The 15,574-nt window shown below is 45.1% G+C and overlaps 1 protein-coding gene across 4 annotated transcripts in view; it reads right to left on the bottom strand.

Moving 5' to 3' along the window:
• The window catches only part of CPSF7 (cleavage and polyadenylation specific factor 7), a 23,642-nt gene extending 8,068 nt beyond the window's left edge, over nt 1-15,574 (bottom strand). Inside the window, exons 1-7 of one of the 4 annotated variants that reach the window (XM_040494946.1) lie at nt 15,481-15,574; nt 14,751-14,869; nt 7,276-7,494; nt 6,348-6,451; nt 5,790-5,962; nt 2,561-2,975; nt 1,937-2,055 (exon numbers count right to left, since the gene is read on the bottom strand). In XM_040494946.1, the coding sequence (XP_040350880.1) occupies nt 1,937-2,055; nt 2,561-2,975; nt 5,790-5,962; nt 6,348-6,451; nt 7,276-7,494; nt 14,751-14,804 (1,084 nt within the window). In that variant the 5' untranslated portion in view covers nt 14,805-14,869; nt 15,481-15,574. Of the gene's footprint in view, nt 1-1,936; nt 2,056-2,560; nt 2,976-5,789; nt 5,963-6,347; nt 6,452-7,275; nt 7,495-14,750; nt 14,870-15,197; nt 15,222-15,407 lie in introns of those variants that run through there. The other 3 variants (XM_040494949.1, XM_040494947.1, XM_040494948.1) reach the window with 3 other exon arrangements.

Below are 15,574 nucleotides of genomic sequence, written 5' to 3'. Positions count from 1 at the left end.
ACGACATGCATACTTTTCGACCCAGCAATTCTAAAAATATTCTACTTCTCTTCACAAGTATGTATGCTTAACAACACATGTTTCGGCATTATTTTGTCAAAGAACTAGACACGACTTCAGTAGGGTCTGGCTATATGAATTATGGGACACTGGTTTTATAGAACACTACATAACCGTTAAAAAGCATAAGATAAATCTGTAGGTAAACAGAGTAATCCACATAAAGCGCTTAGCACAGTGCCAGGCACACAGTAAGGGCTCAATAAATGTTAGGTATTAGTACATATTGATAGATGTCCAGGATGTATTAATTTTTAAAAAGTTGCAAAACAGTATTCCATTTTTGTAAAAATAAAAATTACACGTATGCTCTCCTATACGCACAGAAAAAAAATCTGACACTAAATTGTAGATGGTCTTGGTGGTAGTCCTTGTATAGAGGACTTTCATTTATTAACAATACACATTTCTAAGTCTGAATTATTTTAAATCTATAATCAGATGTGTGTACACAAGCGTGTAACGTGTACCTAACGCTTCTACACGTAGTGTGTGTGCGTATACATTTTTAAGTTACGCTGCCGTCAAGAACCAGCCCCTTCATTCCCCAAATATGAGCAATGCCTGGCTCAGGGATAGTGGTCACGGGCTGGGTACTTGCACGATGCTTTCCCAAGCTAAGTCAAGTGCATTACAGACCGAAGACAATGCAAGGGAAGCATGAAACCAGACAGGGGTCCAATGAGGAGGACTGGTAGCTTCCTCTGTGCAAGGCAGTAAGAACAGAACGGAAGCTGAGGAGGAACTGTGATTCTGTAGAGGTCCAGGCACACCAGGCTGTCAGCTCTACCGGGGTGGGGAATTTTTGCTTATTTTGTAGGCATTCAATAAGTATTTGTGGTTTGAATGACTGGAATGAGAACAACAAAAAGGGAGGGAGATAGAGATTCAGTTATTGATCATCTCAAAGTGAAGGAGTTGGTAAGGAAGAACAATGATTATTTCCCTTATACTCCTCTGTATATATCTGACTTTAGTTACAATGAGCACTGATTACTTTCTAATTTAAAAATCATTCATATGTCAATGAATGTTTTGGGGAGGAAAAAAAAAGGAAATAAGAAAAAAAAAATATATATATATTATATTTCCTGTCTTTAACCTACTCTGTGGATTCAAATTTGGCAGCCAGAGATGAGAAATTACGGAAAACAGACAATATTTACTGTTAACCTATCTCTTAGGAGACCTGACGGTCTACATTTACGTCAACATGGGAAACTCACAAGAAGGAAGCGAATATGACTAATATCATAATGTGAAACTCAGACCAGAACTCTATAAAGAACCAAAGATTCCATGCCCGGGGCTCTCAGAGTCACAGCTTCTGGTTCTGCCCACTGATTGCTGACAGCAGGGCCAAAGTCAGCCATTAGGGCATATCATGTCTTACGATGACACCCAACAGACCTCCTTATTTCTAGGATAGGCTACGTGGAGGCCACCAGTTCTGCCAAGACGCCTGGATATAATGACATTCCATAACAAACCACATCTAGTTGGGGCATCAGTCCTAAAAACCCAGGGTCTACACTTGGCACTACAGACACTAGATCCCCTGATCAACCGCTGAGATCTCCACGAGGCCAGGAATTTCATTCTACAACAAATACTATGAGGTATTATTAGTCATTTATGACCTAGGCACGAAGTTTGTCTTCATGGGGCAGGTTTAGGTACAGGTTCAATAAATAACACCAGTGGAGCTTCTGCAAAGCCACAAAATCAGGTTATATATACTGCTTCTCAAAATGTGCCACTCTTGAGACTCTAACAGTGCTCCAACTTTATCTTACTGAACTTCCTGCCAATGGAAATGACAAAACCTGGGAAAACCAAAGGTAAGGAGAAGACAGCAAAGGTAAGGGTGAGTTACCTGCACTGGCTCCAGATACCGCTTTGGAAATGGCACTGCTGGAAATCGCTCTATTTCGCTTCATGATCTCTTCAAATTCTGCTTCGCTCACTGTGGAGGGCGGAGGGCCCGAGTCTCGGCTGCACAGAAACAACACTTCTGATTGCCCACACCCCTTATTATCTTTACCATACCCTACAGTACGATGTCAATTAATCATGCTCTCCTATATAACGTCTTAAGTGGTTCTCACCCTGTTCATATTTTATGTGTTCACATTCTCTTCAAGGACAGGACTGACATCGTGTTCTTTTGTAATTTTGGCATGACCTAATAGCACTAGGCATTCCCAGCATCCCTAATAGCCACTTATGGCGCTCAATTTAATCAAGCTCCTTAAAAAGGGATGTGAAAGGCATGGTTTGGGTCAAGAGACTAAGATGCAACCAAAACACCAAATAAAAAAGGTTACCTAACAGACAGTTAACTACTTCCCAGGACTCAACACTGTGGCAACAGAGTTTCCACAAGGGAAAACACAAGAATTCACGCTCACTTACTTCCTCAGGGGAGAACAAAATGCTTAACACATGGTCTACCCTACTATACCTGGCTCAGATCAGAAAGGAACAAGATAGTCCTTACCTGCCATGGTGGTTATAGGGTGCTGAGGCCTTCATGTAAGTATCTGGTGGAGGCCCCACTGTAGCATTTGGTGGGGGGAAGAAGGCTGGATTGAGGTGAAGGGCAGGTGGGATGGCCCCAGGGGGAGGTACAGCCAGATGAGGAGGTAATCGAGGAGGAGGGGGCATGAGATGCTGGTAGTGGATGCCAGGAGGAGGAGGAGGGACCCCAAAGCTTGAGGAGAGAGGGGGTGGGGGTGGAATTGGGGGTGGGGGCAGACCCATCAGGGGGAGGGCTGAAGGAGGGCGATTGAAGTAGGGCAGCACACTGGGGGGCTTATCCACACGGGCAGATGAGGGTACAAGGTTCTCAGAGGGTGTGGCCCGTCCATCAGCAGAATCACTAGAATCCCGGGAATGGGCCCGTGGAGGTATTCCTATGAAGCAAAACAGAACTAACATTACTGCCCAGGCTTTACACGTACCCACGGGACCAGCTCATCCTTCAGCAAGAGTCCTCTGACACCACACTGAGGAAGGCGACAGGTAGCTGAGAAAGAAGATGAAATCATCGGCTCCCTTTTCTTTGGCCTCAGAAAAAAAGGCAAGCGAGTTAAGTCATAAACCCAGACAGCACTATCACTCTGTTTGTCAGAGAATGCTCTTTATCCAGAACTCTCAGTGCTTTATACTTAATTTATCCTCAGATTTGCTTTCAATTTCTAAATGCAGGATCCTAATTAACCCCCAAGAAAATGACCTGTTCAAGTATGTTCATTACTGTTCAGCTGGATTCAAGCAGATGTGAAATCCCAGGGCCCTTCTCCTTCGACCAGTACTAGTTGATCTTAGACTAATGTGCTAACATACACTCGAAATTCTCTTTGCCGTGGCACTATGGCCAGGGAATTTGGGAAAAGAGAAGGGAGGGCAGGGGACATATTTCTTCCAACCATATACTAAAACTAGTCACTGGGACGGGGAACAGACATATACCACAGAAGCCTTGGAGGTCAAGTTGAGAGGTAGGGAGAAAATGGGAGGTAAGCCAAGATAAGATGTGCCCACAGAACGAGCAGAAGGCACACAGCCGAGAGCAGGGACTCCTAGTAAAAGCTTAGTGAAAAACAAGCCTCACACCTGGGGAACTCCCACTATATTTCAGTGGCCCAAACACTGTACCCCACAGGGCAGCCTACCAGGGAACATCACCATAGCACCTTGGTATGGTGTTGTGCACAACAGGGACTCAAACATGCTTGTGTGCAGCTGGGAATGGGGTTGTAAACTGTCAAGTCACCCAGTTAAACTTGTTCACTCTCCCAATTTAACAGTCGACTCCAAGCCTGGTTAGTGTGGAATTGAACAGAAGAACACGATCACACGGCCTTAAAGGTCTTGCTGGGAGGCAAAGATGCCATTAGTAGTCAAATGTGGACAGAAAGGAGAGCGCTCCGTAAACTAACACTTGCTGGTAGACACAACTCCAGGTTCAAACACAGGGGGAGGGGGTCCATCACCCAGCAACCACAGAGCTTTCTTCACCGTAGCGTATCACCAGTGCCTGTCACGGCACACTTGTGCTTTTCGTGCCTCAAACACATGGCAACTTGTCTCTTCCCTGAGTTCTCTCAAATCGAAGAAAGAGGTATTAGCACGTGTGATCCTCTGAAAGTTCGCCATCTTCTCGGTTACTGTTCCCACTTCTGCACGGGTTCTGTTTTGTATCTATGGCTACAATCCCAAGAGCAGCAACCATTTTTATGCGGAGGAAGTCCACCAGCTGTACTCAGTGACTTAACAGAGCCCAAGTCTGTCAACATGACAGAGCAGACCACCACCACTCAGTCACTACCATTATTTCAGCAAAGAACAGGAACACTGAGTAAGCAGCCAGGTGGAGGTAGGAATGTTATCCCTAATGCGACTGTCAATTTATGCATCTTAGGAAAGTCAGAAGAGGGTTGAATTACATAAAGGCTCTGAAACAGAAACTTGAAAATTCAAGTTGTCAAGGAAGAAAAGTGTGTGCCTTTTAACCCAGAGCAATGGGAGCTCACACTACACCCATCTAGGCTCTCAAACTAGTTAAAAGAACAGTTTTTCCTGTGCAAGAGACAAGTGGCCAGATTTTCACCTTCAATCAATCAATACAAGGCGCTATCTTGAGAGCAGGACCTAAGAAATGACAGAACGTAGGCGGTGAGTCTGTCCCCCTCCCCCGCCACCCCCGCTGTCAGAAAAGAAAAGTAAAGCCAGTTGGCGGCTTCAGGCAGGGCCTTGCAGGGTGGCTGCACCTGGTGAGGTCAGGACAATCCAAGGTCTGGTCCTCAGGTTTCGCAGGTTCAGAAACTCGATTTTAACAGTACATCCAGGGGTGATTGTACCCTAGGAAACTGATTCACGCTAACCAAACTCACAAGAGACTGATTCATAAACCAGAATGCCAATTTATTAATTTACAATGAGAAATATAACTGCCAAGCAGACCGGAATACTTGTGTCGGCTGGTCAGCGCATTCTCTTCCCAGTAGGAGAGCCTAGTTGGGAAACCAAATTAGTATCAGAAGGTGGCTTGGTGAGTACAGAATCAGAACAAAGGGAGCAAGGTGAACTTAAGTGATACCATCATCAAGCTAAGGTAGTAAATATGATGCAGCTTTATTAGTGGGAAGGATCTGCCAAGCAGACTAAAATACCTGGTCACCGAAAGGGCACCCTCTCCCCCAGACAATGCTAGAAAAACACTGTGAAATTCTTATCTTCCAGCCCTCCTTTTGGTTGATTCCTTACAGAGCACCCTTCCAATATAGGTTTATGACAAGATTATAGCCATCTTTTATACCTATTACCAACACATTAGGGTGGCTGCTGCTTGTTAATTAATAGAGGGCACAGGTTACAATTAAGCGCATACACTGATTTTTTAGATAGAAACACGTAATTTAGAGTTGACAGGAACTTTAAACATCACGTATCTACTTCAGAGAAGGGAAGAGGTCCTAAGCAGTAAAGTGACTTGCCCAAGGTCACACAATGAGTTAGTGGCAGAACCAAACTATAACTTGAACCTACCTCTCAGCACAGTGTTCTTTCTTGTACACAGCCTCAAGTTTGGGTCTACTAACTGACCACGCCACCACCCATAACCCCCACCACCCACCCCCGCGCCCCACACTGTAGGCAGAGCCCACAACACAGCAAACAACCCCACAAACTTGCCCCCCTTCAGACAGATGGTCTCCACGTACCCCCTCTTGGGACTCGGACGCACTCACGTTTCCGAGCCTGTGCCTCAAACTGTGACAGGTTCTGCCGGGTGGCCGGCCTCACGTCCACTTTTTCTCCATTAAGAACTTTTCCTGGCAGGAGTTCCAACAATTTGTGGACAGAGTTTTCAGAGGCTACCACCACCTCAGCATACCTTGGGGAAGAAAAATTGAAAACGAGTGAGATCTACTAGCCGAACAAGAGAGGGACAAAGAAACACTCTTCTGCTTTTAGTGAAAATTGGTAAAGCAAAAGAAAGATTTCTTGCTAATATAACATATACAAAACCACCCTTGATAAAAAGGTGTCACCCTTTAATCTTCCTATTTATTTGGAATTAGAAATCAGCTTTCTTCGCCTCTCAATGGATGGACATTGTTACACTGCAGCTAGGTCCCCATTCTACAGCAGTGTGCCAAAACCAAGGAAATAATCCTGGCCAGGGGTAGGAGGGATTAAAATCCAGGGTCAAAATACAGTGTAGATCTGTTATCCTAAAGGTGACAAGCTAAAAGGGGCTTCTCAAATCCAGACCTCACCCTTTGGACTGGCCATTTGCTCGATTCTCTGCAAATTTCAACTCCACCACATCATAGACTCCTATAGAGCGAATAACCTGGATCAGCTGCTGGTCTGTAGTCCACTGGGGCCGGCAAGATGGAAAAGGAAGAAATGTCAACAGCTACACCCCCGCCCCACCTAGAATGTCCCAAACCCTTTCACCAAACCTAGGATTCTAGTCACAACCACGACCTCCCAGAGAAACCCTAAAGTCCATCAACATTTCAATTAGTGCAGGCTTTTCTTATTATCCTCATCCATACAGAATCCCAAAACTTCCCACCCCCTCCCCAATCCCCGTCTTTTGAGATTAAGAAGATTAAAACCTATTTTAACTTTGACTGCCATTTGGGCTGGCTGGTCATCGGTTCAAACACTGATTATTAGCAGCTTTCATTACAGAGCTGACAGGCTACAGTTTGACCACTGTCAGGAGTATGTTCATTTTCTAATTTGGGCTCTCCCTCTACGAGTCCCAAAACATGTTATACAAGAACTTTTGCAGAACAACAATCAGCACCTACCCCAAGTATACTAGAACTATCAAGGTCTTTGATTCCTGTCACCCATCGTTATCAAAGGACCGTCTAATGACCACCAAGAGTTCAAGGTGCTCATTCTGAAATCTCATCCCACAGATGACCCTACTGGACATAAAGCCCCAGGGTCAGGGGCATTAACAAGATGGCAGAAAAAGCAACTACCCACTTAATCATTGCTTTCTTCGGCACCAGTACGTCCTCAGGATAGTTCTCTTTCAGAGATCAATCCAACCTGATCCCAGGAAAAAGAAATCCAACCCCATCAGAGCACAAAACAGTGCAACAGTGGTTTTTGAAAATGCCATCACCTCCCAGTGCTCTCCCTCCAGCCTACCCATGGGCCTTTTTGGTTCCCCATGCTCACCCAGGAGAAGCTGCCCACATAGACAGCAGCTCGCCTATTACGCAGGCCACTGTACGTGTACAGGATTGCAGGGCTCTTGTTATTGGGCTTGGGAGACGGCTCCTGGCGAACAGGGGGAGGTGGCTCAGTGCTGCTGCTTCTGTCATCTGAGGGCTGTGAGGTGGCTGTCAACACGTCATCATACAGGTCAATCTGATCTGTATTGTTGAACTCCGGGTCCTAAGAGATGAGGGGTTGACAAAGGTGGGTTTGCAGACCTTCCACTGGGTTCATTCTATTTCATTCTAGTTCACTTAGAATCCGTGGTCAAATACTTCATAAAACAACGTGTAAAACTTCTTTGTCCTACTCCAGGAAACTAGGTAAGAATAATTTTCTTTTAAGAATAATATTTCACTTAAAACCATTTCATTGAATTATGCTTCTGTAGGTTTTTCTTCTAAGACCCTGTTAGTAGTCTGTGACGTTTCCAGCTTCAGCCAGCTGTGAGAATCAAAAAGTCATGGTGATTAAACAAGCAAACTGAGAATGCATAAAGATGCACCTGCTACCGCTACCAAAGAGGTCAGCTTCTAAAGGCCACATCTAAGACACAGCAATGAAAACTTGCTTTCACCATCTCATGCTGCTTCCACAATCAAGAGTTACACAAAACTTACTACTCTATTTAATCAGAAAGACAGTATATTCATTTAGAAGGAAAAAACATATGAAAGTGGAAACTAGAATGCAAAAAAGAATTGGGAGTTACTGGTTTAAACTTTTACATTTACACAAATGATTTAGAGAGGCTCTGAAACTCAGTCAGTCCACAATCCCGTCTTTCTACTAACCACCAAAGAAACTTTAAAAAAAAAAGGGGTGGGGGGAGGAATAACTCTGGGAGATTTTCCCTTACTATTTCTCAAATGACAATGCAGGTCCAATACATTACTATGACACTTATATGAGAGACTTTTGGGAGGAACACCAAAGACATTCAATGATACACAAAAACAGTGAAGTTCTCTAAAATAGAAGGGCAGAGGGGCGCCTGGGTGGCTCAGTCGGTTAAGCAGCCGACTTCGGCTCAGGTCATGATCTCGCAGTCCGTGAGTTCGAGCCCCGCGTCGGGCTCTGTGCTGACAGCTCAGAGCCTGGAGCCTGTTTCAGGTTCTGTGTCTCCCTCTCTCTGACCCTCCCCCGTTCATGCTCTGTCTCTCTCTGTCTCAAAAATAAAATAAACGTTAAAAAAAAATTTTTTTTGGGGGCGCCTGGGTGGCGCAGTCGGTTAAGCGTCCGACTTCAGCCAGGTCACGATCTCGCGGTCCGTGAGTTCGAGCCCTGCGTCGGGCTCTGGGCTGATGGCTCAGAGCCTGGAGCCTGTTTCCGATTCTGTGTCTCCCTCTCTCTCTGCCCCTCCCCCGTTCATGCTCTGTCTCTCTCTGTCCCAAAAATAAATAAACGTTAAAAAAAAAAATAAAAAAAATAAAATAAAATAAAAAATTTTTTTTTTTTTTTAAATAAAATAGAAGGGCAGAAAACAGGCCAAGCCCCCATGGCCCAAACTGTGTCACGATTAGCATTTACAATGTGGACACGTACTCTGAAAGACACATGAAATATACTTTGTGTGTATGTGATATATTGCTGTTATGGACTGAATGCCTGTGGCCCCTCCAAAGTGCATGTGCTGAAACCCTCTTCCCCGGTGTGATGGTATTAGGAGGAGGGGCCTTTGGGAGATAACCGAAATTAAATGAGGTTTTGAGGGGGAACCCTCATGAAAAGGATTAGTACCCATATAAAAGCCAAGAGAAAGCATGTCTGCTTTGCATCTCTGCTCAGCCTGCTGGCATTCTGCACCCAGAAGAGGGCCCTCACCAGAACCCAAACCTGATTTTAGTCTTCCAGTTTCCAGAACAGGGAGATACATTTCTGTTGTTTATAAGCACTGTTTGGTATTTTGTTACAGCAGCCTAAATTAACACTATATACCCCCAATCCTAAAACCACAAGAACTACTGCCAAGTGACCTCAACGTTTCAGATTTTGCAATGTTATCTCAGAGAGCTCTTTTTAAGGATCAGTGTTTTCTCAGATAACGTTCTAAAACATCCCGACCATGCTAAAGATGCTGCTGCCAAAGTGACAGACAGAAGTTCAAAGTGTTTTAGGGGAACTACAGCTCATCATGTCATTGCTGTGTTTTTAAAAAGGAAACAAAGAAGAACCTACGTTAGGTAACTTGTCTACTTCTCTGAAGGAGAGCACTTCCTATGATGTAACTCAGGATAGGAAGTTCCAGTAACTTTCTCTGTTCAATTCCATCACAACAACTGCAGATTCTAAAATGAGACTAGAGAGGAGACTCACTACGAGATTCATTCCTAGACCTATATACCATCACAAAGTTCTGGAAACAATTTTTTAGTTCCTCAGTTCATCTGAAGAACAATGGAAGAACGTGCACACAAAAATAGCATTACTGGACTGTTCTGGTAGTGAAGGGGGAAAGGGTTCTACTCCCTGAGGCATGTAAATAATTCCAAATATTACAAATACCCTAAAAACCCCTATAAGAGGAGCGTATACACTTGCTAAAACATCAGAAATAGGATGGCAAAAGAGAATAACCTTTTTATTTTTTTTTAAGTTTATTTATTCAGGGGCGCCTGGATGGCTCAGTTGGTTGAGCATCCGGCTTTGGCTCAGGTCATGATCTCACGGTTCGTGAGTTCGGGCCCCGCATCGGGCTCTGTGCTGACAGCTCAGCGCCTGGAGCCTGCTTCCGATTCTGTCTCTCCCTCTCTCTCTGCCCCTCCCCCACATGCGCTCTCTCTCTGCCTCTCAAAAATAAAGAATACTGAAAAAAAAATTAAAGTTTATTCATTTTGAGGGAGAGAGCACATGCGAGCGGGAGAGGGGTAGAGAGAGAGAGAGAGAGAGAGAGAGAGAGAGAGAGAATTAAGCAGGCTCTGCGCTGACAGAGCTGGGCTCTGGGCTCGATCTCATGAACTGTGAGATCATGACCTGAGCTGAAACCAAGAGTTGGATGCTTAACTGAGGCACCCCAAGACAGACCTTTTTGGAGGTGACTTGCAAGTAAGAAAAGGAATTGAGATAAATAAGCACAAAAAGACTGTTCTAGATAGTCAATTTATAAATAAGTAAGGATCTTCCATAAAGAGTATGTAAAGAACAGGAAGAGAAGCTAACACTGGAGAGCACAGGGGGGATAATAAGGGGAGTACAGCGAAGGGCTAAAAACTTGACAAACACAATGTGCGTAAAATACTTCACAGCTATTATGTCTCAGGAATTGCAACTCTAGACAAAATCATTTATTTCCTTATTCCTGTACTAAGTATGGTGATACACCCTTGTGGTTCAAAGGAAGAAGATGGAAACCGCTTGAGCCTCTTCAACGTTCTAATCCTTAGAGAGCAATAGTCCACACCAGAAATAAAAAAATTCATTTCTTTATTTACTGAGTGTTTCTTTATTTTTGAGAAGGAGAGAGAGAGTGTGTGCAGGGGAGGGGCAGAGGATTCGAAGCGGGCTCCACTCTCACAGCAGACAGCCTGACGTGGGACCCCAACTCACGAACCGTTGAGATCATGACCTGAGTCAAAGTTGGGAGCTTAACGGACTGAGCCACCCAAGCACCCCACTTCTTAAATTTAAATCGAGGATTTTGAAATGGAACTTAAAGGGAATAAAGAAACACACCATCTTGGATACTCAGTGGAACCAAATTAGGATTCCTTCCGGCACTATCTGTGATTCAGAGATGCGAATCTAAAAGTTATAATACAAAAATCACCACTGATACTTGGGTAGTGAACTAGCGTGCAGATTTGGGCCAGCTTAGAGTTCACATACGTGACCAGGAAACCTCCCATACCGCAAGCCTAGGCAAACAATCTACTCTTTTAGGGACCCTTAGAGAACACGGTAAGACTCAAATCCTGAAAAACCTTGTACATGATTACCTTACCACTTTAAGAAGCACAAAAGGATTCAATGAATCCAAAACTGTCACAAGATTCAAATGGTTTCTCTGGGCCATAGAACCTGGGAACTGTTCTGATGCACAGAGCAGGCCTGTGGAGGAGTCTGTTGAAGAAACAACGTATCAAGTTGTGTCTGAATTTAAGTCTACTGGCAACACCAAGTCATTTTAAGTTCTTGAGCTGGTAAGAGAAAAACAGATAAGGCCTTGAAGCTTTTCTGATTACCAAATGAGCTGGCGATTTACTCAGTGTTGAATTAGGTTAAAGCAAAATCTAATTCTACAAATTAAGGGAAAAATACAATGTTTTATGTGCACTGATGCCAAAGGTTTAGTTCCAGGGAGATTAAAAAGTATGTATTCGTATTTAAAACTGATTATATCAGGAAGAATTTTGTGTTTAATCGTATAGGAAGAACTGTGGCGGTCTCAAGAAGCTCTTTAGATAAAAAACAACTTGCATGATTCTGAATTTAAGGAAGAACCTTTCCACCTGTATGTTCAATGTTTCTACCCTCCAACCCCCTTTTCCTGATATCTGAGAGAAGAAAGGTTAGCATTTATTTTTCTCAAAGCAACCTACTCAATGTTCCTTTTAATTGTAACTAAAGCTCAAAGTTTTTGGCTTTATGACGACTGTCTCCAGTCCTCACCTCATGCCTGCCTTCCTTGCCACTATCCACTGCCCTCAACCGCCAGGAATGGAACGTCTTTTGAACACAGGGATCCATTTGTTCCCCATTCCCTCACTGGTCTTGACACAGTGCCTAGCAAACAGAAATTGCTCAATAAATACTTGATGAAAATAGCAAAGAGAACTGGGTAGTGTGCAAAGCACCTTGCTTAGCACAAGGTACAGAGAGAAACACTCAGCAAAGCGGCAGCTCTCACTCACTTTTCCAGAGTACCTCCCAGCCCAAGAGAGCAGCTGTGAATTTCAAGACTCCCGATGTGACGGGAGTAAAACAGTTCGGCAAAAAGAGGCTTTTATAGCACGTTACAGGGGATCAGGGAGTCAGCACCACAGGGTTCCATCTAGAAACTGTTCATTTTGCCTGGGGACCAGAGTACCATGTGACAAGATTCTTGAGCATGGGTTCTTGAGCTTGGGATGAATCCTTAATATTCTTAAAACATTCTAAAACACAATCTGTACTGGCTGCCTTCAGTCTAACCTTGCTTTTTACAATGCTTGCCAAACAAAACCTTAATCATTTCTTTAGCAGCCTCCCAATTACACTAAAACCGGCTTTACCAAAAATTTACTCATGAGAGGAGCACTCCTCCCTGGACCTTCCATAAATGGACATGATATTCAAAATCTGTACTTCTTCCAACTTGCCAAGCATTAATTATTGTCTATTTGATACAAACGTCTACTAGATTCCACACACCATCTTTGGCCTTACACCCATAAACAAGCCTTTTTTTTTTTTTTAAACGTTTATTTATTTTTGAGACAGAGAGAGACAGAGCATGAACGGGGGAGGGTCAGAGAGAGAGAGGGAGACACAGAATCGGAAACAGGCTCCAGGCTCCAAGCTGTCAGCACAGAGCCTGACGCGGGGCTCGAACTCACGAACCGCGAGATCATGACCTGAGCTGAAGTCGGACGCTCAACCGACCGAGCCACCCAGCCACCCCAGGTCTTTTTTAACTAAAGACACAGGAGAACAAATTGTTGAGGCCAAAGACACGGCAGCGACCACTGGATAAGGTCTGTGCCTTGACTATACCCTATAAGTTATACTGCTTAACAAATTCTGAAATTCCATTTTCTAAGACCAAATGTGACTAGACCTATCCTGTTCTGCTCATTTCTCAAACTGATTCAGCAGCATGGTTATCTACCTATAGAGAAGAAAATTAAGGGGGGAAAAAGGGTTTTTATTAATAACTATCCTTCCTATCATGTACTAAAAACAAAACAAAAAAATGAAAACCACCCATAGCTTGTAAATAGTAAAGGTCTGATTCAAAGTAATATGGAAAACTCAGGAAAACAATGGTTGTAACTAAACTGATATACTGAACCTTTCTATTCAGCCATAATTATTTGACTTGTTTGAGCTCAAAAATTTTTTTCACGTATTTAGGTCAACATGTAGATGACTCCAATATACCTGAGGAGACGTGGGAAAATGACTATTAAAAAGTATAACTGATGAAGCTGTATGATGGGTACAAGATCATTATACTAATCTCTCTACTTTTGTATTTTAACGTCTCCATGTTAAAATGGCATAATGTGTTAATTTTTTTTTTTTTTTAACGCAAACTTTTGCCAAGTGTACAGAACCTCTTCTGTTGCCTTGTATAAAAGTCAGGGTCCAACCAGGGCACTCTCCTTCCCTAGTCTCTTCTTTTTACCCTCTTTCCAGGTTCTTGTGTGTATGCATTGAAAGACACCAATGAAAGAACAAGTTTACTCAAGTAAAATGGTGCTGAAAACAATCCAGGCAAGATACTACTAAGTTTTAAAAAGAGACTTTGAGAGGTGCCTGGGTGGCTCAGTTGGTTGAGTGACTGACTCCTGATTTTGGCTCAGGTCATGATCCCACGGTCATGGGATCAAGCCCCACTACAGGCTCTGCGCTGAATGTGGAGCCTGCTTAAGATTCTCTTTCTGTCTCTCTCTCTCTCACTCTCTCCCTCCCTCTGCCCCTCTCCCCCACTAGCACGCCCTCTAAATAAATAAATGAATGAAAGTTTGGTAGAATTTATCAAAAAAGTAGAATAAAAAGAGACTTCAGAACATTCTTGAGCTTGACCTCAATATATTACTGTTTCAAGGAAAATCACCATGTAATGTTCCTTGACGTAACATAAAGAGATCAACAAATCCACAGGTCTATACCTGCTTTTTAACTGGTTTTCCCTCAAAACAATGAGATTCAACAATAAAATAAAATTTATTACACCAAAATGCCTACGCACCGCTGAAGACTGGAGTCAAACTACTTACAGGAAGAAGTAAAGCCCAGAACAGTCAGAATGGAGCTTCAACTGATTGTTCAAGTATCTTTTATAGTGTGCCTTTGCACTGCCTCATGGAGGAGGAGACTACGTTTCTCCAGCTGCCGTTTGAAAGAGTCACAAAGGAACGGGTATGAACACCGTCTTCACGAATACTACAGCAAACATAATTCTGGTTTTTAAGTGTGCTCAGTCTCTGAGCAGACTGGCACCCAACTCTGGCCTCCTGGGGGAGCAAGTTCCACAGGTTGATCCCCATTCTATTAAACCTGATTTTTATTTGCTCTTAAACCAAAGCTTGTAAAATTAAGCCTGGAGGCTTAAAATTAACATAAAGCGGAACGGTCAGAAGTCTCGAAAGTCTCTGATAGAGGAAACATTTTAGACCCTACAGAGGGATGTTCAGGCCTAGCAAAGACTGCCATAGCCTGGAACCACCGTAAGTTTGGGGAAAGTGATTCCTCAGCTGATCCAGGAAAATCCAATGCTCCCGATGACCCCTCACCTGATTGAACTCCTCGTCAGCATATATATCAATCAAGTCCACTCCTTCTGACATGGCTCCGGAAGGAAGATCGCGAGCCCGGAGAACCGACCAAGTAAGAAAGATGCCACTGCGGTATCCTGGAAGAGGCAAGAGTGAGAAGGCGTGAGGGTCCCGGGCTGGGAGGAGAGCAATGGTTGCCAACCTCCAGTCTCCAGAGACGCAGCATCCCGGCAGCCCAAGCTCGGTCCCACCCGCTCCGCCCCGCCCCCGGCCTCGCGCCGCCCCTCGCTCTCCCAGGCCGCCGGGGCTCGCGGGGCTCGCTGCCCATCACCCTCGGGCCCGACCCGAGTTGCGCCGCAGCTGCCCGCGGCGCGACGGAAAAGTCCAGGCCTCTGCTCCTAGGGGCCCTGGGACGGCGCTGCGAAGAACGACCGCGGCGAAGCCCGCTGCCCCAGCCCGCCGCACCTGCCTAGGCCCCAGAGCGGCCCCGGCTTGCGTCCCTGCGGGTCGCGGAGCTCCAGCCGCCTTCGCTCCCCACCCAGGCCCAGTCCTCGCCCCCGGCTAGGCCCGCCCCGCTCCCTCCCCACAGACTCGGCCCGGCGCCCTCGGCCTCCTCCCTCAAAGGCCCGCGCCTCCCTCCGCCCGCCGACTCCGGCTGCCCCAAACTCAACCGACCCCCTCCCAGTTTCAGCGCTGGCCCCGAGCCCTCTTCCGGCCCAGCCGGCCCCCGGCCGCGCGCCCCCGTTACCGGGAATATGGCGGCGGCGGCGGCGAGTCCGGACTAGGCCCGAAGCGCGCGAACCGCTCTCGGTCCCAGGTCCCGCCCCCCCCCCGCCGCTGGC

Source organism: Herpailurus yagouaroundi, unplaced genomic scaffold (genome assembly GCF_014898765.1).
Source record: "Herpailurus yagouaroundi ecotype Mexico unplaced genomic scaffold, PumYag 187, whole genome shotgun sequence".
Taxonomy (NCBI): Eukaryota; Metazoa; Chordata; class Mammalia; order Carnivora; family Felidae; genus Herpailurus; species Herpailurus yagouaroundi.
This window is presented reverse-complemented; position numbering and strand designations above follow the sequence as displayed.